Below are 20546 nucleotides of genomic sequence, written 5' to 3'. Positions count from 1 at the left end.
ATCAAAATTAGGCCTGAATCCCTGCAGGATTTGGCTTGAGGCTATAAAACAGGCATCTGGAGTTAAATCTTCCTTGATTTAGGATTTCTGATGAGGATAATCTCTAGATAGAGAGATCACACCAAATTATTTATCAGCTTTGGTTCTTGTTCAGTGGATTATTCTTTAATTCAATTAAAATAGCAAACCCTGGCCAGAGGATTTTATCCATGTGTCCATCTTTAAGTACTCTCATTTAAATCAGAATGTGATGGCTTGCAGGACTTGGCTCACAAGAACAGTGAGAGCAACTCCTTACAAAGCTTGAATCTACATTCAGACTCGATATTTGATATTAAGCACAGACGTGTATAGGCTTTTCAACCTTTGTTTAGGGCTTTGGATCAGTTTGCCAGAAGAAGTCACCCTGATTACTTAATTCTTCATGTCATTGCAGATTCACGTGCACAGAGCCCTCACAATGCAGGGTGCACTCATGGCCCAGCTTTGCTCAGGTCTTCTGGCTTGAGACATTTCTTGAAGTGAATGCTGTCCTCAAGGTGCTCCCATAAATCTCACCCATAGGACAACTAAAAACTCCTTGAGCTTAGCATTTCAGGCTAAGGTCAGGGCCACTGTGCCCTTCCATTCCACTCTCTCCTCCTTCAAAAACTCCAGACAACTGGTACAGCTTTATTACTGTGCCACCCTATATGCCAAAAACCTCTTGAGAGAAGGCAGATTCACACCAAAGTCCTGCCATGGATGGGGCAGAACAAGGCTCTGCACAAGGGAAGATACCAAACCATCTATGAGGAGCTCCACAGGGCTGGGTCCCACAGGCAAGGTCAGGGACATCCTCTGTGTTTTGTGTCTCAAGAGAGGTATCAGAACATAAGTGCTCAACAGCACACAGAACTGGGTAGGTACACAGTGCCCAAAGTTGAGACTGGGCCACTTTACAAGGCAAGACTGTTTAAAGCCCACGTTTTTTATGCAGATATATAAAATAGAAGTAGTGTACCCGATCCTTTTTCTGGGCCTTTCATGAAAACCTGACACAAACAGGATGTAATGTGTCACCAGAAAATCCTACCAGCTGGCTAAGACTGTCATAGGCAACTTCATGACTGATGGTCATACAAAGAGCAAATTTCTTTCAGTTTTCTGTGAAATGGTAAATTTTATGCAACCTATAGCTTAATATTTAATGTATATTACACAGTCTTACATGCATGTAGCATTATGTACTATAATTATGGAGTACAAAGCTTAGGCTTATGGAAAAGCCTACCTAAACTCAGATTACGTGCCTGTGAGCTTTTAGAAAAAAATAGTAAAAAAAAAAAAAAAAACCAAAAAACCAAACAACTCCAAAGGTGGTATATGATCTGTTGCCATACTTTTGTCCACTTGTATAGCACAAAAGCTTGACATTGTCAATAAGCCATTTAAGAGAAACATCTAATTCCTATAAATACATTTTCATTGAATCCTGGAAGGCAGTTGTAGCTTCACCTCTGCAGAAATTCTACATTTTCCTAATAAACTCATAAACCAAAAAATTTTGTACCTTCAGCAGGTTTCTGTTCACTTGTTTTCAAGATCTGTAAAAAACCACTGTGGAAAGATTGTTTAAAAATCAAATAGCAGCAATACAGTCCCATCTAGGGGAAGAGAACTGCTTTTCTATAACTCTTTTTTTTTCCTCTCACACTGGACAATACTGGCGGCTTGAGATTTAACCAGAGATGGGCTCCTTTTACAAGATTGCTTATATAAAGCGAAGATAACACCAGCTGGGTTCATTTGAAAGAGGACATCTTGGGAAGAGCTGACAGCGCTGCTTTTGGAATAAGACTGGCATGAAAATCTGAAATAATTAGCTCCTTCCTGTCTCGTAGGTATAACCATTAATTTCTTGTAGAATGCATAGGATTATAATTAGAAGAAATTGTCACTAATATGTACTTTATGACCCTTTTATAAATATATATTTTTAAATAGAGGCTGAGTGAAAATGTTGAAATTGATTGGTTTTGTTAGAACTACTGAATTGGAATGATTTTTTTTCTTTACTTAAATGGCATTTCTTACTTCTGACTTAGTCTGCTTAGTGATATATGTATGAGGGCTGCTACTGATGAGTGTCTGCAAAGGAAAAATATGGGAACTCCAGTCCCAGTCCCACAGGCTGTACATGTTTCTCCCCTGTGGGAAACAGCTTGCAGCTTTGAGGCCTGAAATGTAACTGTAAATTGCTGCTATGGATGTTTTCCTAAAAATTCAACATTTAGCAGCAAAGGAGAAAATGCATAACTTACCACAACTGAGCTACATGAAGTTTAGATTATGTACGTCAGAATAGCCATCACCACAGAGAATAGTTTCAGCACTAAATTTTAAGCACATTATATATGTTCTTGCATCATATTTCTTCTAGTAATTTCTATTCCCTCTTTTTTTCAAGTCCCACTGTTTCTGTTTCATTTGGTTATATTAACACTTTAGGTTTAGACTCTTTGCAAGAAATCAAACTAGAATAATTGAAAGCCACCACTAAACCAAAATAGTAAAATTGTCACAGTAGTGACTCACTTGTAGTAATGGTCTTGGAAATATTTACCCTGTAGTTGCAATTACATTGGGTGACAGAATATCAGTAATGTTATTTTTTTTACTCTGCAAAAAGGACAATTTTAACAGTAGCTACAAGTTCAGGACTGCAGACAAAGCATTGTTTTTATTTCGACTTTTAAAGACATTTTCAGCTTTTATTTCCTGTGTCCTCAGATCATTGCAAGAAATGGTGACTCTTGCTATTTATCTGCTAGTCATCTTGGCTCGAGCTCTTGCGGGGCCTTGTAGCCCAAATAAAGCAGGTAAAGTAAGTCTCCTAAGGTCTTCTCTTGTAATTAAGCTGCCAAAGGCTTTTCTCATTCAAAACCAAAAGGTTTTCCTTCAGAAAGTTAAACTGTGGATTCTGTAGAGCTAACCCTTAAATTTCTTTTATTCATCTGCTTTGAGCTAGCACAGTAAAGAATGTACCATTCAAGTCCTAACCTCACAAAGAATTAGGCATATACTTAACTCTGTGCAATAACCATAGTGTAAGAAAGTTAATCACAAATGCATAAAATGGCAAAGAAAACAAAAACAATTGGAAATTTTGTGTAATAGTACAGGCCAGATGCAGCAGATCTTTGCTGTCCAAGCTGGGCTTTAGTCCCACAGACTACAATCAGATGGCCGGTGGTGATAGGATGTGCTGGGCTGAACTCCTGAACCCCACTGTTACATTAAAGCAAGAAAAATACAAAAAATCGTTGAAGATAAGGCTCTAATTGCACACTGATTACTGCCTAGAAACTGAAGTGATCTGGTACCAGACAGACCTGTAATGTAGATTTCACTAGAATTACAAAATGTGCTCTAGAAATGTGTTGGAATACGCCTCGATTTAGTGTTTGCTTTTTAGTGTGTGACTGCTGTCAGATTACTGTCAGTCATTTCATGGTATATCTAAAGTATTTGGCCCTCTAGCCATTTATTTCAGTACCTTTATTTGCACAAGCAGTTTCTCTGAACTGCAGGAATTTTCATAGCTGTAAAGTTGCCAGTTATAAATCTGAGCATTAACACAAGCAAAATCAGCCTGCATGTGCTGAAGGTTTGTTAACCAGAAAAAAGTGAGTTGTTGAGGTCTATAGTTGACTTTCCCTGAGTATTCCCTAGCAGACATGGAAAGGCTGCAAAATGAGGCTTTTAGCATTAAAAATGAGAGTGGCAAGGGCTTTAAAAGAAATAATTGAATAATTCCAGGCAGGGTGGCTTTTTTTCCTCACTGTCGTAATTGGAAGTTTCTCTCAATTTTCAGGTCGCTAATGGTTAGTTAATATTTGCCCTGTAAATTTCCGTCAGACATTCAAATTAGCTCTGCCTGTGAAAAATATCCAATTCTGCTATCATGAAGGAATTGGTCTGCATGTTAAGATGTTCAACATTCATGGCTGTGTTAGCAATCACCATGCTTGGAAACACACAGCACTGCTATTAACAGGGATGGGAGTTTGGGTCATTTCCTATTGTTGTTAGCAGGCCTAGGTTCTTTAGTTCATTTTTAGATCTTGGCTTTTGACTTGACAATTGGAAAAATTCAACTTGTGCTGGCATTACAGTGCCAGTCCAAGAAGAGAAAGGGCAGGATATCTTTCGTGGCCAAGATCTATACACCAGTACAATACAGTGCAGACCTACAAAGCCTACCAAACAACCTCACCAATATTATCTTTACAGAGTCAGTGATGTTACAGAAGCCAGCTTTGCAGCATAAGTTAATGAGATATATTTCAGTGCAGTCCTTTTTTACTTCGGGTTTCTCAGCAGTGTCTCTGCTTTTCAATCAGCTATTCCAGAAAGATAAAAAATGTACACAAAGTTCTGCATTGCTTAGAAGGCAAAGGCCAAACTCTTCCAAAGAGGACAGAATTTAACAACCTAGAGGTCAGTTTTGTGTAGCAAAAGCTGCTCTCATTAGGGGACCTTCCAGCATACACCCTTGTTCACAGAAGGTTGAGCCCAAGGGAAAGTAAGTGGGCAGCCCCACCTCCTTGAAAGGAAATTACCACTGAATAACTCTAGGTTATCATTTTCCTTTCAGATGTAATTCTGGTATACTGCTATCCTAAAACCATCATTACCAGAATTCCAGAGTGTCCTTATGGATGGGAGGTTAATCAGCTGGCACTTGGAGGTATTTGCTACAATGGGATCCACGATTCAGGATATTACCAATTCACAATCCCAGACCTGTCACCTAAAAACAAATCATACTGTGGGACACAGTCAGAGGTAAGACTATGAAGGTCAGAATTTCTGACTCGGGAAATGGCTGGACTCACTTGAGAGAGTCCTGTCTTCTTCAGCTTGGAGCAAGCTTTAAGTACCGACGGAAGAAGGAGGCAAACTGCAGTATCAAGGAGATGAAGGACTCAGACAGCTGTGCTTTGCAGTTGCAGGCAAAATACTCACAGGCTTAGTGATACTAGTTTGCTTTTCACTTGCACCTGTATTACACAGAACTTTATTTACTTATATTTAGTAAAGCATATGAATAGGCAGCACAGCATATGAAGAGCTACCAAACTGTGTTTCCTTGGGGAGGCTGTTTTGACACCAGATAGAGTCTTCATGTTTCAAAGTACTTTCCTGATGCCTCAAAGGCTCAGTACTGCCCACATTTCTCTGTCTCACCACCCACAGTTCAAGAATCCCATGTATCACTTCTATAACTCCATCGTCTCCAATGACTCCTCAGTGATTGTGAAGAGCCAGCCTGTGAATTACTCATTCACCTGCACATACAATGCCAACTACCTGGTGAACCAGGCTGCCTTTGACCAAAGGTACGTCCTCTTCTGGGAGTGTGTCTCACCCTGTCCTTATCATCACGCCTCACTCATCTGGAGTTTTGTCCTGTCCCCAGGGTGGCCACTGTCCATGTCAAGAATGGGAGCTCCGGCTCATTTGAAAGTCAACTGTCCCTCAACTTCTACTCTGTAAGTGCTCTTTGCCACTCACACTTTCACCTTCACCTTACAAAGGCTTCAGCCAAAGAGCTGGAAAAAAACAGGGCTGCTGCTCCTGACTTTTATGTGTCATGGAGCACATTACTAGCCTGGAACAGATAATTGCAGTGGGATTGGCAGGGGTTCTTCTTTCTGCTGATTAACAGGGATGTACTTAAAGTGAACAGAGCAGACACATGCCAACTGTTCTTTTAATCCCTCAAAATCAGGCAGATTTTTCTGCTGGGAGGTACATTTCTAACCTGCTGACAGATTTTATAAGAAAAAGCAAAATTTGTTTGTAGTCCCGCTGTAAGAGCAGCATGAATCTGCACGTAGTGCTGGCCTTGCACGGCCTCTATAGATACGGCAAAGCTCCTTGCATTTCTTTTGTGGTTTTCTCCCTGGTCCACTCACCTGACAGATATTTCATGTACTCTACAGATCTTTAGGTCATGCTGGAATTTTGTTGCCAACAAAATATTGTCCCTTAATATCAGGCAGTTCTTTTGAAGCATCACTCTCCTCTCCACTGCTCCACTGCACTGCTGGAGCAGCCAACTCCAGATTTTGGAGTCTTTTCTCCACAAAAGCACCAAAACACTCTCTATTTTAGCACAACTAGAAAAAGCACAACTAGGAACATACTGTGTTAAAATTACAGGCCAGGTAAAAGGAGTGTTTACCACTAGATAAAACAATGGTAGGACTAAACGTGTTATTCTTTGTATAATTCTGGTACTAGCTTTGTTACCATCTTACCCAACAGGAAGCAGTTGGATTTAAGGTAGGCACTTCAGTGTATTTGTAACCAAAATTTTCACCTGAGCACCACAGTGCTCCATGTTCAGCAGGCTGGCTTTTTTCTTGTGATTTCTGCTTGTCTTCATTCCTTTTGCCCAACACGTGGCCATGTCCCAACTCCATTCCCATTCTATACAGTCATCTCCACTCTCTCACCAACTTTCCCCACCACCACAAGCAGCAGCAGCAAGCTTGCTTCCCACCCATGCTGTGATACAATACATACTACAACCCAAACAGCATCAAGTTCTGTCACGTATCATCATTATACACCAAATATTAACAAAAGTATTTTTAAACATCATCTTGGGTTTGCAGTAGTCCTACTACTGTTGCAGAGTTTGGAGGCTGCAGGTTTTAAGAACCCAGATTTCTGGGGTCAGTCTCTCCAGTGGTGTCTGAAGTTGAATCATGCCTTGCTTTGCATGTTATGAGTGATGTGTGATGCCTTTGTCTTTGTCTTTCAAAGAATGCCAAGTTCTCAAGTATAAAGGAAGCCCCCTTTGTCGTTGAAACATCAGAAATTGGTTCTGACATATTTGCTGGAGTGGAAGCTAAGGGCTTAAGCGACAGGTAGGCAAGGGAAGGAGGAATGAGTAATAAACTGGCAACTGGGACATTCCTTGCTAATCTGGGGTTTGTATCTCCCCAGGTTTAAAGTTGTTCTCAACAACTGCTGGGCAACTCCCTCCTCAGAGTATTTCTACCAGATCCACTGGCCTTTGATCACCAAGGGGTAGGTGCTGGTGGGACCCAGGGGAGCACCTCTACTCAGCCCAGCCCCAAGGACGACTGGAAAGCTGGTGGTGGGGTATAAGGCAGCAAAGTAAAAGCCGGCCCACAGCAGGGCAAATGCTTTCATCAGACTGTCACCTCAGGAGACGTTTCACTGAAGCCATGGGGGCTCTGACACTGCTTCTCCACACACAACCCAGGTGTGCCACGGACTACTCCATCCTTGTGCACGAGAACGGGAAAACAAACCGGGCCACGTTCCAGTTCAACGCCTTCCGCTTCCGCAACATCCCCAAGCTGTCCAAGGTCTGGCTGCACTGCGAGACTCACGTCTGCGACAGCGAGAAGTTCTCCTGCCCCGTGGTAAGGCCTCCCTGCTGCAGAACACACAGTGCTGCACTCAGACAGAGGATGTCCAGCCCTTCCTGAGGGCATGCCAGCTGTAGAGCCAGTGCCAGGGCTCTCAGCAGATGGAGGCACTGCAGTGTGTGAACCCGAGTGGCCCAGCTGTGCACCCCGACCCCTGTCATGCCACAGGCAACACTGGGAAACTTGTTTAAATGGATTGAGAAATAAGGTAGCCATTGAAAAACTCAGCTCTTGTCAATATCCCAGACTACAGTCCTGTCTGACAAACAGCTACAGTTAAACACAAGCCTGGAAAAAAGGAGAAAGTTGAGCTTTTTCCATTTTACCAAGTATCTCAGTGCTAAGAGCACCCTGGGGATAGTGGGAGAACCTGGCCCAAAGCTCTCAGTCCCCCTTCCCAAGGAAAGTCCTCCCTGCCATGCTGCAGTAAGTTATTGCTCTTGCGGACATTCTATTCTGCATAAAATACATAAATTGTCTCTGGAGCAAGAACTGAAGTAGAACAGAGAATTCCTGTATTCTTAGGTGGGAGTGAGGTGAAGGTGCTACACAGGCACATAATTTAATATGGGCAGGTGCCCACAAAATGTCTTTCTTTAAAGACTTCTCTCTCCACCCTTCACCAAATCAGAGCTTTGCTATTCTTTCTCTCATGCAATGAACATGTCATTGCTATAAAATGAAATCAAATTTTATTTAACCTGAAATGAAAGCCCAAAATACTCCTTGGCCAACATGCTGTCATTTCAACAGCAAATGTTTCTTGCTGGAGAAGAGAAAGCATCACTCCTGGTGAGCCCAGTTTTTCTTTCTAACCCCTTTCTCAGTCCAGGAGCCAAACCAAGGCAGCATTTCGTATTATAGAGCTTCAGTGGTAAAAAGGGGGAACTGACTTGTGCAAAATTTGCATGTTTGACAAAAACACATTGTTAGAAATTCTAAGTTTCAAAGGCACCAGAAAAAACTCTTAGATTTTGTTGTCTGTTTTTCAAGATTTCTTCAACTTTTTATCCAGCCACAGATCAGAGTTAAAAGAAAACACAAACCCATTACTTCATATGTGCCCTTCTGGAAGTACTGTCAAACATCTACATCATCCTTTCAGGCACTGTGTGGAATTCCCACCTCACCCTCCAGTGCAGGATAATTGCTCGATCAGGCTGACATCCCTTGAGTCCACTTCCGACTCAAAAAAGCAGCTGGTGGTCTTCTGCAATTAAGGTTGAACCAAGCTGGTGGTCTGTGCTTACAAGCAAATCATAACCAGAATTACCACATGCTGAGTTTGTAATAAAAATGCCCACAGCTGGGGATCTACAAAGGTCAGGAGATGGACAAGGACCTTTAATCTGCGGAGCACTGCCTCCAATACAGACCTTGTCAGCTGTGACAGGCATCATTAGTGCGGGACATGAGCTGATCTATATGGAAAGGATTTGGTGCTTCCTGTTTCTACCCAAGGGACAACAATTATCATTAGCAATAAACAACCACAGAAGCCTTCACAGAGGTCAGGGGTTAAACGGATGGAGCTCAATTTCCCCCATCTTGACAAGAGTTTTGTTTAAGGGAGGGTGGGAAAGGCAGCCCACCAAAATCTTCAGAAAATGGACAATAAAGACTCTCCTTAAAACTCTCCTGCACTAAAACCCCAATAATTCGAAATACAGGCAGAAACAAAAAAATCCCTAGAAAATATGCAGCAATTTCCTTGGTTGGAAACATGAGAATTGGGCCTGGATTTTTTTTTTTTTTTTTAATAATTCTTACATCTTTTGGTATACATGGCTTTCTCTCTGCTCTCTTGAGACATGTGACAAACGCAAGCAGCGTGCGGAACAAACTGGAGGTGTTTTAGTGGCGGAGATCACTGTGCGCAGTAAGTGACTGGGTTCGTGGGGTGCTTCTCCCTTCGGGAAGCAGTGAAGCTGGCAGCATAGGAGCAAGCAGAGGGAGCCAAAGCCCTCTGCCAGACCCCTTTCCCCTGGGGCAGCAGGAGTCTAGAACAGAAGTTGGTCCCCTCCAAGCTCTGGCTCAGTGAAACTCTCCTCATTTGCCAAGTCAAGGCACCCCTTAGGTGTTTATGATAAATGGCCAAACCACTCACACACTGAGCTGGCAGTGAAAGCTCTGCTCAGCTGCCTGTGACCTCAGAGCAGCTCAGACACGCTCTGACAGGTTGCACGGGAGTGGGAGAGAGGTCGGGAGCAGCAGGAAAGTTTTTCTTTACACTGAGTGTCCGTACACACCGTCATGTGCTGTGGGGATGCTTCGTGCCTATCCCGCCTGGCACACTGACTGCACTGCCATCGGACTTCCCCACTGTAGAGCAACTGTTCCCTCGAACTGATGCCTCCTGCAGGCAATAGGGATTTCTCTCTGAGCTGGTTCATCTTTTGAAACAAGTCCTTGGAACAAATAATGTTTTCACTAGAGCCCTTTATACTAGTTTATCAGCTGCATCCACACCAATATGAAAGCCAATTTAAAATTACAAATACACATAGAGTAGAATTAATATAATCCATTATGTTGTACTAGTAAACCCCCATCGATGTTCAAAGGTAAAAGAACTGAGGATCCTTTTATCACTTCAGACAGGAAATCCAAGAGGAAGAAATATTCAGAATTTCAAAATGTGGCAAATATTTTCTGTTCTGCTTTTACAAAGCCCGCTGGTGCACTTTGCCCTGTTTTAAACATCATCCTGATGTAATATTTTTCCTCCTCTTTTATACAGGCAAAGGTTTATCCAGATTTTACACACTCTCAGGTAAACAGCAAAGTATGACAATGAAAGTATCAATCCCAGACATGGATTTTGAGTGTCTTTGTCAACATAAAATCCATAGCTCAAAGAAAAAACCTGAAATATTAGTAAATTTGAGGAAGAGTGAATATTTCAAGATCAGATTTTATTTCCCAGTGTTATATACTTTGTTTTCCTTCTTTTGGCACATCTCTCACACTGGACAACAAAATCATAGCAATAAATTCCAATACTTTCTCTAATTGTCACACCCTCTTCCCAAAAAGGAACAATCATGTTTTACTGGATTAACAGGGGTGTCTGAAAGCATTTCTGATTGGAAAGGGTTTGAAACACACCTTTCAAAGTCTATTTATTAGCATTTGATATGTTGACAGAGACACATTAGGGCAAGTAATTTTATTGAACGGGGTGGGAAGAGAAGGCGAAAGGGAGCTGACAGGGAAGTACTCACATATAGCCTGTGCTTCTCTTGCAGATATCATCTTCCACCTGCTCTTTGTGGTTGGATTTTGTGCTGTTTTATTATAACATGCAGCCCAGCTGTGTTTCTTAACTTTCCCCAATCCTGTTTGGACCTGGACGTCTTTACTGAAGATGTTTATTTTACAGAGGAAAAAGGGAAGCCACAAAAAAATTCTTGTGCACCATTTTATGAGATAAATAAAACATTCCATGAGCTTTGTGCCTCAAATATTAGAAAATCCCAAAGCAGATTTGCTTCTCCCAAGTCTCCACTGGCATTTTAAACTAGTGACAACCCTTGGGTGATGTATTTTACCGACACCTCCTTTTAAAAAGCTGTCATGGCAATAGGACTCGTTTCTAAAAGGAATGTAGGATGTGCAAACTCAGCATTTTTCAATGCCAAATTTACCTTCAGGGTCCCCCTTCCCTGTCAGCCTCAGTGTGGTACCAACCTCCCCTCCAGGCCTGGTCTTGCAAAGTCCCAGTTTGTTCTGTGAAATCTTTGAACAAAACGAAAACCAACCTAACATGTTGTGCTTTTTATGTAGCAGTAATTAGAAGGTGCTCAGCATTAATTACCTGATATTTCTTTCCTGATTCTCAGTGTTGTCAGTATTGATTGGTTGGATTAAGCAGAGCACACTGTAGGAGTAGGATGTCTTGCTGACTGGACAGGCTCAGTGCTGGATGGCTACATGGTGTGGGCACATATTGAACACATCTGAGGTTGGAAAACAAGCTAATGAGCTTTACACTTCCTTGAAGACATAGCCGGTGGCAGACACAACAGGGTCCAGGTGTTAGGTCTGTACCTGAGTAACAACAGCAAGAAAGAATCACTGGAAAGGGAAACCATGATTTATAAAAATCAGGAAATATCAGGACATGAAACAATTCCCCAACAAGCATTAACAGTAGGTTCCTTACTTCTAGTAGTTACTAGAACAATATTGAAAGAAACATCCCTTGACCTTTCCCATGAAACTTCCAGGATCCTAAATGTGAAAGAGGGAAGAATGACTACACTTGTTACACTTCCAATTAATCAACACGGTGGGTCTACCTGTGTCTGCACATACTGACGCATAAGCACATTATAGAATTTTTGCTATTGTTTGCAGAGAGGGAGCCTCCTGAACAATTCTGTTAAAGATTTTCAACTCCCTTTTCTTGGCGAAAGCTCGTTGTAATGAAGATAATGCAGAACACCACAGCGGTAGAATGAACACATTTAGTCCATTTGCACGGGCTCCTCGGGCTCCTCCGGGCGCAGTCTCAGCCCGGGGCGCCGTTCCCCGCCGCGCGCAGCAGAGGGCGCTCCCGCTCAGCGCTTCCGGGGCTCCGAGCAGAGAGAGCCGCGCTCCGCGGCGCCGTGTGCTGCACGGGATGCTCTCATCGGCCATCATCACCCTGCACGGCTTTCGCCCGCGTTTGCTGCACGGCCTCCCCTTCCTCTGCTCCCCTCCCATTGACACCCCGCGTTTCAGCACCTGCCAAGTGGCTTTACCTCTTCAAATTCTTGTCCTTCACCAAAGCGTGTTTCTTTCGCCTTGCTTTTACAACATTCACTGCACTCCTATTGCGGCTATTTTATGCAGAAAGCCTTGAACCCAGTTTCTTTGGTAGGTTGATTAATTCCTTCCTGGTTATGCAAGCAGTGTGGCTTTGGAACAAACCTTGCGGGATTTTGGCAGCTGTGAAGTGTGCCTGTGCATTCCCAGGCCGCCTCCCGCCCGCCGTGGGATGGAGCCTGCGGGCATCCAAATCTCCTGTCCATGTTCCCGCACTGAGTGGGGCTCAGGCAGCCCTCCTGCCCCTCCCGGTCTGGATCACTATCTCCTTACAGTCCAGAAATAGTTTATTGCTAAAAACAATCAAAACACAACTGAAAAACAGGTGCCAGAGGTGACTGTGTCTATCTGCCTGTCTATCTGCCAGAGAAGGCAGCAACGTAAGAACAGGTTTCAGATCCAGAAGTACTGCTCCTTAAGAAAGCAAAAGTTTTCCATCCTAAATAGTTGGCATAAAAATATGGTATATAAACCACCTTCTTTTTTCCTAACCTTCATATGGCTCATCATTACTTATTCTACTAAACACTATTTATGTTGCCAGTATCAGAAAATGCAAAGATTGCTAAAGATTTTAGCACAAAGTGAAGCTTGATAGATTTCATCACTTCAGACAGACTAAAATGATGGCTCTTTTCCAGCTGTCAGGGCGTGAAGGTGCTTGCCTTGATCTCTGCATCTGAAAGTCAAACCCAAGTCTGGCCATGGAAACATAGGGACAGGAAGGTTAGAGAGGATGCAGATAATCTGTTTAGAACCCAACATTTGTCTCCACAAAGATTCCAGTTGGGTTTTGTCCCAATTCTTCCTTCCATTTGGATGAACTCTAATGAGACATGAATTTTTACATGCTTTCCTTCCCACAGTTTGGCACTGCAATGCTGAAGCACAAGGTCACCGAGGTCATGACAAGAAGTAGGAGAGAAATGAACACACACAGGCATCAAGATGATAACAACACAGGTTGCAGCACAATATTACCAGTACAGTGACACACTTTACACAACAATTTGTTCATTAAATATAGGTTCACTTCTTCTCACTTGCAAATGGTAAACACCATTAACCTGGGTGGCCTTTATTTGACAGTCACTGCAGATGTGAATAACAATTAAGAAGGTCCACCAAAAACTGCCAATGAAAGAATGAGCCAAATCTAACACAAAATGAGCGAGTATGGCACAATGCAAGCTGCTAAGTTCCATTATGCACAATCTTTCCTTAGTATTCCCAAATAAGCAGTGCTGTTGGCACTGAGGTTCCCGTTTGGCCACCCCATGTCCAATAGTGAAAAAGAAGGAGCAGGTTCCAAGACTGTCAAGTCAGAATTAATTATGGTCAAGCATTAATGCCTCATATCCTGTGCTGGAATCTCACAATTTCAAATCCAAACTTTAGAACAAAGCCTCACTAGGTGTTTATTGGGGGACATGTACATGATCCTGCTGCAGAGATGCCAGGCTGGGTCTGACCTGACATGCCCACCTTGTGCAACCCCTGCTAGGGGAGCCCTGGAAGGAGTGAAGCACATGAGGGCTGAAAGCCTTTCTGGAGGGGGATCTCAACTCCATAGCACACTGAGGTAAACATTGCATGTGCTGCCAGAATTGGCAATACATTACACAATATAAACACAGGCAATGTCCCAGATCCAGATGCCATGTATAGAAACACACCAGTCTTAATCCTCATTTAAATACCAACTTCATCTCTTAATTCTGTAAATCCATGACATTTGGTTTAAATGTCCCAGTCAGGAACAAGAAAAAGCCCTACATCAGAATAGTACCATGACTCACTACATACAAAACACATCACAGATGTACATGGTGTGTATTAGGAGTGAACCTCTCACTCTGTACTGAAGACCAAGTCTTTTCAATTTATTCCCATCCAAAGGGCAGCTCACAGGTGCAGAGGAAAAAATAGCTAGTGATTGATTGGACCCCATGGCCCCTTCACGTAGCATATCACTGCAGCCCTGCAAAGGTCAAGTTCAGTGGCTTCAGAGAAATAAATAGTAATTCTTGCAGCCTGACAGTCAGGCACATGAGGCTGAGAAAAGTGTCCTGAGCTCTATTTGAAGCCGCGTTGCACTGGGAAGCAGAGATCAGCCCTGCTTTCCAAGACATTTTTCTTCACTTCGTTGTTACAGAGAAAACCTAGAACACACCTCTTTAAAAACAATTATATTGGATATGTTCTAAAGCCTAAGAGAAATGCTGTGAGATTCCATGATATGAAGCCCACCTGCAATGCAAACTGCTGCTCTGGGGTGCAGTCTACAGCTTTCCCAGATTGCTTCTTGCATTGAGCAGCCTGTGCTTCAGCCCCTGCTAAATTTTCTCTCCATGTGGTCTCATCACACCCTCCTCCCACAGACCATCTCTCCCTGAGAATTTACACACCGTGACACAAAGCATCTGCTGGAAGGGATCCCACTCTGTTGCTTTTCTGCTTGCACTCACCTGCTCCTTACAGAAAAATAACATCCGCATTTTTCTTCTGGGAGCAAGCGCATCAACACAACTCAGACAGAGACATTCAGGATGTATATTATATTAACTTTATCTTAAAAAGACAATCCACAAGAGGTAGCACAGACTTGTCAGTAACATGGCCCTGAAATATGTTTTAAGAAGATCTTGTAGGTTTAAATTTCATTCCGCTTTTCCATAAGCACATTCTGCAGAGTGCAAGTCATGCAGTAAGGCATGACAGGAAGTGGGGCACATAGATCCTACAACTTGGTGAGCACTAAAGCTGAGGCCTAATGCTAAAGCAAAGGTCTGATGCTAGAACAGACGTCTTATCACTGTGAAATGTTTGCCCAGCACTATAAATGTACATGGTGATTAATAAGCGCTGATAAGAACATTCTGACCACTTCTCACTGTCTACATGCCCAACACTTCTGTGCTAGCACCTTATAGTGAATATTTCAAAGTACTCTAAAAACAGTAACTGATTCCTCTGGAAGATTTAATCTTCCCTTTACAAACTGAGAAAAACTGACATATAAAGAATGTCATGAGCAGCTCGTGGCATGGGGTCATATCAAATTGGCACTCATTCCAGTAGAGGAGAATGTTACCGGAACAACAGAATAGTAATCAAGGAAAAAATATATAGCTCCATCTGATACTTTTGAGAATGGGTTGTGAATTGAAAAAACTTGCAAATTTTGCATTTATTTTATCTCTATTGGAAGGAGAAAATCCTTATGTACAGAAAACCAATAAATTCAAGGGTTCTGATACACAATTTATGATGTACCTGGTGACACACAGTAACAAATCAAAAATATCCAGAGTCAACATAAAATAAAACTCAAAGGTTAATCACCTGGGAGGAAGCTTACATCAACAAGTTTTTCCCCACACACGTGCTAGGTGTGCCATTGTGCCTCAGTGGGTGGCAATCCTTACCTTCCATTGTATCTGGACCCTCTCACAGCCAGCCAGATCCGGGCTGTTTACCTCTTTGAAGTTTCAGCTTCTGTCTGGGTCCATGGCCTATCTCTAAAGGAATCACAGCACTTGGGAATTTCATGGACATAACAGGTATTTCTTCAGTGTAGTTGATCCCACTGGGGATGGGTAGGCTGCACCCATAAGTATCAGCAGTGGTTTATACCTTCAGCAACAAAAGGAGCACAACTATTTTATTGCATAGCTGAGATTTGGGGTGCGTGATGCAAATAAACCTGAACCCTCAATCCTGCAGTGACTATTTTCCAATACGTAAAGAAAAGCAGAGGGGAAAAAAAACCCCAAACAAATATTTTGAAGTTACTGCATCAGTGATCCTTCACCAGACTAAACAGAAATTTTTTTCAGTGTTTTTACCTAGGAGAGATTTTTCAACCACTTCACAACTTTATTTGTCAGATGGGAAAACAAGTTTTGTCCTCACACCCATTAATAGCACCAAAAGCAGACTGTCTAAGGATGTACAGTTCTGTTCATGTGCCACATCTCTGCCATCTGCTCAGCAGCCTACCTAAATGTGTTTTCTTTCTCCAAAGCAACTCAGATAATGAGCTTGGATAAGGCATGATATCCTCACTATTACTCCCTTTGGACTACATCAGGGCACCCTTCACCAACTACTGTAGACCTGCTGAGAATCTTCTGGCAAGGTTTATAATTCAATGGAAAAGTCCCAGCATGGACAGACAGATCCCTGTTGAATTTCCTTTGCTTATTAGTGGAAGAAAGGACAACAGGCATTCAAAAATCCTTTTCCTAGAATGCCAGGCAGGGAATAGCCTGAATATTGGCTGATGAACTGCCTGAGCCACACAGGACTGGCACCAGGCCAGCAATCCGTGCTGCTGCCACAGCTGGTCAGATTATAAAGTCATTGTACTTTACTCATCTTATGCTGCCTGTCTACCCTCAAGCAGCAGCAGCTCTCCCTAACCCAGCAATCTCATAATGTCCTGGAGTTAAAAGGCAAAACAAAAGGTTATTCTGAGAAGCATTTAAGGTAACCAGGCCATTTTGTCAGAACTGTATCTGATTTAGAGGTATTGATCTCAGCCTTGTTGGTGGCAGTTAGAACAGAACATTTAGCTACCACCTCAAAATATACCTATGGCTGGTATATGTTCACAAGTCCTGCAACCACCCCTCCAGCTACAAGCTGTGATGGGAAGCATCATGTTGGTTAATTCCAAGTGTATACAGCCATGAAAATCACCTCATTAAATGCTTACAGTACAAAGAGGTTTTGTTGCAGTTTCAGATTCAGAGTAAGTGCTTTTCACTCAGACATCCTTCCCATCTTTAACTTAATTTTTTTTGTAGACATAGCCCCATGGCTTAACATTTCCTTCATGGGTATGGAATACAGCAGGACAGCATCATGCAGATAGGCCACATACGAACATACCTTAAGCAACAAAGCTTAACCAACAAACCTAAACCAAACTGCAGCAAAAATGCAACAGTCTTGAGCCTGGCTTTGGTATTTGACAAATCATTTTCAGCTAAAAGTACATTTCATTTCCAATAAATACATTCCAACTTTGTCCCAAATGCAGCTGTGATTTCAGTCCACAATAATTAATTACTAATCCATATCTAGAACTAGCTAGTATCATTCTTCAGGTAAGAAGGAATAAAAACATATCTAGGAACATCACTCTTATATGGAACTTGGGATTACTTAGTCCCTGAAGACTGAAAATCACACACAGACACCTCAGATGCATTTTGATTGGAGACAAACTTATTTGAGTATAAAAATTTGGGGAAATCACAAACTGGAAAAAGGAGGAAGCCTAATTACAATATCATATTTGGCAAGTGTTTGTAAGCAGGGAACACAATATCAAACCTCTTTCTCTGAAGAAAAGCAGCTGTGAAAGGGTTGTTCCTTCAAGACTTTCCTAACCCTCTTCCAAAAAATATAAATACCTAGTGCATTCCCCAGGAGAGCTGAGGGTGACCAGGAACCCATGCTGGTACACCAGGAGAACACTGCTGTTCTCAGTGCATCTTCCAGGAAGACGTCAAGAAACTATGCCCCTTCTCTGGCATCCAATTAGTAACTCCAGTATTTAATCCAGCAAATTCCCTGAAAGAGGCTAGAAATTAGGTCAGCTCACTGCTGGAATGTGAGAAATGCATGCATTGGTATATTTGTTGATTTTGTCCTATTGGCCAGCAAGTACATAATAAAAAAGTTAAGTTAGACTTACTGCATTGCTGCTGACCTTAAACTGTGAGGCAGCAAAGACAAGTTTCCCATTTAGTGGAGCTGTTTAACTTGTAGCAGAATTGACTGACACCTGAATGACTGCAAGGCTGAAGGAGAAGTGAATACAGCATACAACCACTTCCCTTCCAATTTGTCATGAACAAACAGAGTTACTGATCAGTACTAATATTACATTAATTATTTATCACCACATAGTGAACACTTATGTAAAGAATTTAACCACAGACATGTCCCTGAACAGCCCAATGGGCTGTAATTGAGCAGATAAACATGTATTGCTTGTTGAATATCAGTTGTCTGATGATCCATTAAATATCTTGTGGTGATGGAAAATTAAGCACTTTGTGGCAGCTGGAAACTGCCACCAATATTTTATCCATTGATAGTCCTCAAAGTAAAGTTCCTGGAGGTAATACAAGAAAAAACTGCTTTTTATGCAAGAGGATTGTCAGCCACAGGCTTCTCTTTGCTGTACAGAAGAAGAATTTCTAGAATATCAAACCAAAACTATCAAGTGATTAAAATCCCTATGAAAAGCATTTCCTTGAGTGATGATGGACAGCAGCCTACCAATACAGAAATATATGCAAACAAAACATCAGTGACAACTAAAGACAACCAGAAACAGCTTCATTCATCCTCTCATCTTATTTTTCCTCTCCTTTTGTGGAGGAAAACTCACTTTCCAAAACAAATATCACCTTCTTTTATTTTTTCTGGCAATGCTGTGCTAAAATTCAAAAGTTTGATCAACATCTTGGAACCTGGCAGCTTTTCCTGATAGGTAAAAAAAGCAGCAGTAATAAGAACAAAGCTCTTCCCCTCACCACCTTGGTCAGGGCAAATATCCCATTTTTCACATCCAGAATTAGTGACAACATTTATCAAAGTCTAGCATGTGAGAGTGCAGGAGTAACTGCTGTCTCCAGAGCCTTCCCAAAGAAAAGACACACATGCAAGGCTTTATTTCTGTTACTTCAGTGCCTGGAGAATGTGACTGGGGGGGGGGGGGACCACCTCATTACAGTGGGCATTAACTAAGGCTGATAAGCAGGAATGGTTTGAGCTCTGCACAAACAGGTGAATCATGGTTGGCAGCAGAACAGTGTCCCAGAAAAGCCCAGGAGGACTGGAGCAGACCCCGTTCCTGCTTCACTGAAAATCAGCAGCCTGGCATGCAGGCACACCTCAAACACTGTTCACAGAACCAACCATGGCATCAATAACACTTCTAGCCACAAAACCCCACCATTGTGGCAATTAATAAAATGCAGTCTCTGCCTTCTTCTATTCCATTGATTGACTCTGACTTGGCTCTAAACAGGTGGAGGAGATGTTTTCTACCTTCTGTCTGATCTTTTGCTTTTACATATATTTTCTGACTTGTGTCACTTTTTTCTGCAGTTCAGGAAGAACAGAAAGTTACTGTTCTGATTTGCACTGCCCCGCTGGAGTTCTGAAATGGGCAGTCACATACAATTATGGAATATCCCGAGTTGGGTGAGACCCATAAAGGTCATAATGTTATGTGTGGGAGTGACTTAGTTCAGAGTTTATTATATTCCACACTTTACCTGTGCCCTTCTCCCAGGTAAAAGAAAAATGCTGAATCTATTGTAAGTAGAGCAAAGTCCTCCTGCAGAGTGAGGATGCACCAAGCAAAGGGGAAAGCAGCACATGCTATCAGCATGGTTCTGGGGCTAAGTACAATGCCAGCAAGAAGTCTGTCAAAAGATCATTTATTTGTGTATCACTTCCCGAGTTAGACTCAGTGGCCTGTGCTTGGGCTGTCTACTGCTGCAATATAGAATTGTATATCTAAGGTAACACAACAGAGGATAATATATACGCATTTTTAAAATGACAAAACAATGAATTTGGAAACTACCTAAGAGGCAAACCTTTGGTGATCACAGCTTCCAAAAATTGTGCTCGTGCAAGATGCACACAGCAGATGGCTACAAACTGCTCAGATGCAGATTGCTATGAAATGGTCCTGAGTACAGGCATCCAGATTAGAGATATTCCAACAACTGGATCAGGTATCCATTTAGATGCAAAGTTTTGCCCTCTGTGGATGAATTGTGTTTTGAAGATACTGGCTACTCTAGATGGAGATGCATTTATCTCTGTGCCAGTGTTAGGCACACAGTAACCCCTGCTGAGTGTTCTCCCTTGCACTATGCAATGGAAGTGTGTAGCACAGTAAAGTCCATAAAATAAATTTCACAGAGGATGGTTGCATATTAGTCACAATAGCAATTTTCAGTGTTCAGGGACATTTCCTGTTTGTCAAGCTTCACAGACTTTCTGCAAGGGCTAGTAAGAAATACAAATTATCCTCTAAGCAGCTAACAGTAAGGACAGAGTCCACACAGATTTGGCAATACTATAGTCTTTGGGAACCACATATAACCTTAAAAACTGACTGCCTTTGACCAAGTCTTTACACTTGTATATTAATTATAACTAACTAGGCAGCATTTATTTACTGATAAAACCCAAATATGCACCTCAGATGAGATACCAGGTAATGCAGCAGAGGTCCTGTCAGAG

At 42.1% G+C, this 20546-nt stretch overlaps 1 protein-coding gene across 1 annotated transcript; it reads left to right on the top strand.

Moving 5' to 3' along the window:
* The first annotated feature begins 2780 nt into the window (after positions 1-2780).
* Positions 2781-12300, top strand: TECTB (tectorin beta). The gene is made up of 9 exons (XM_048311310.1): positions 2781-2861; positions 4640-4830; positions 5242-5384; positions 5465-5537; positions 6820-6923; positions 7003-7086; positions 7286-7448; positions 9264-9333; positions 11873-12300. The coding sequence occupies exons 1-9, from the start codon at positions 2786-2788 to the stop codon at positions 12298-12300; spliced, it is 1332 nt and encodes a 443-aa protein (XP_048167267.1). The 5' UTR covers positions 2781-2785.
* Positions 12301-20546: the final 8246 nt, after the last annotated feature.

The sequence above is a fragment of the Corvus hawaiiensis genome, chromosome 8 (assembly GCF_020740725.1).
Source record: "Corvus hawaiiensis isolate bCorHaw1 chromosome 8, bCorHaw1.pri.cur, whole genome shotgun sequence".
In the NCBI taxonomy this organism is placed as follows: Eukaryota; Metazoa; Chordata; class Aves; order Passeriformes; family Corvidae; genus Corvus; species Corvus hawaiiensis.
This window is presented reverse-complemented; position numbering and strand designations above follow the sequence as displayed.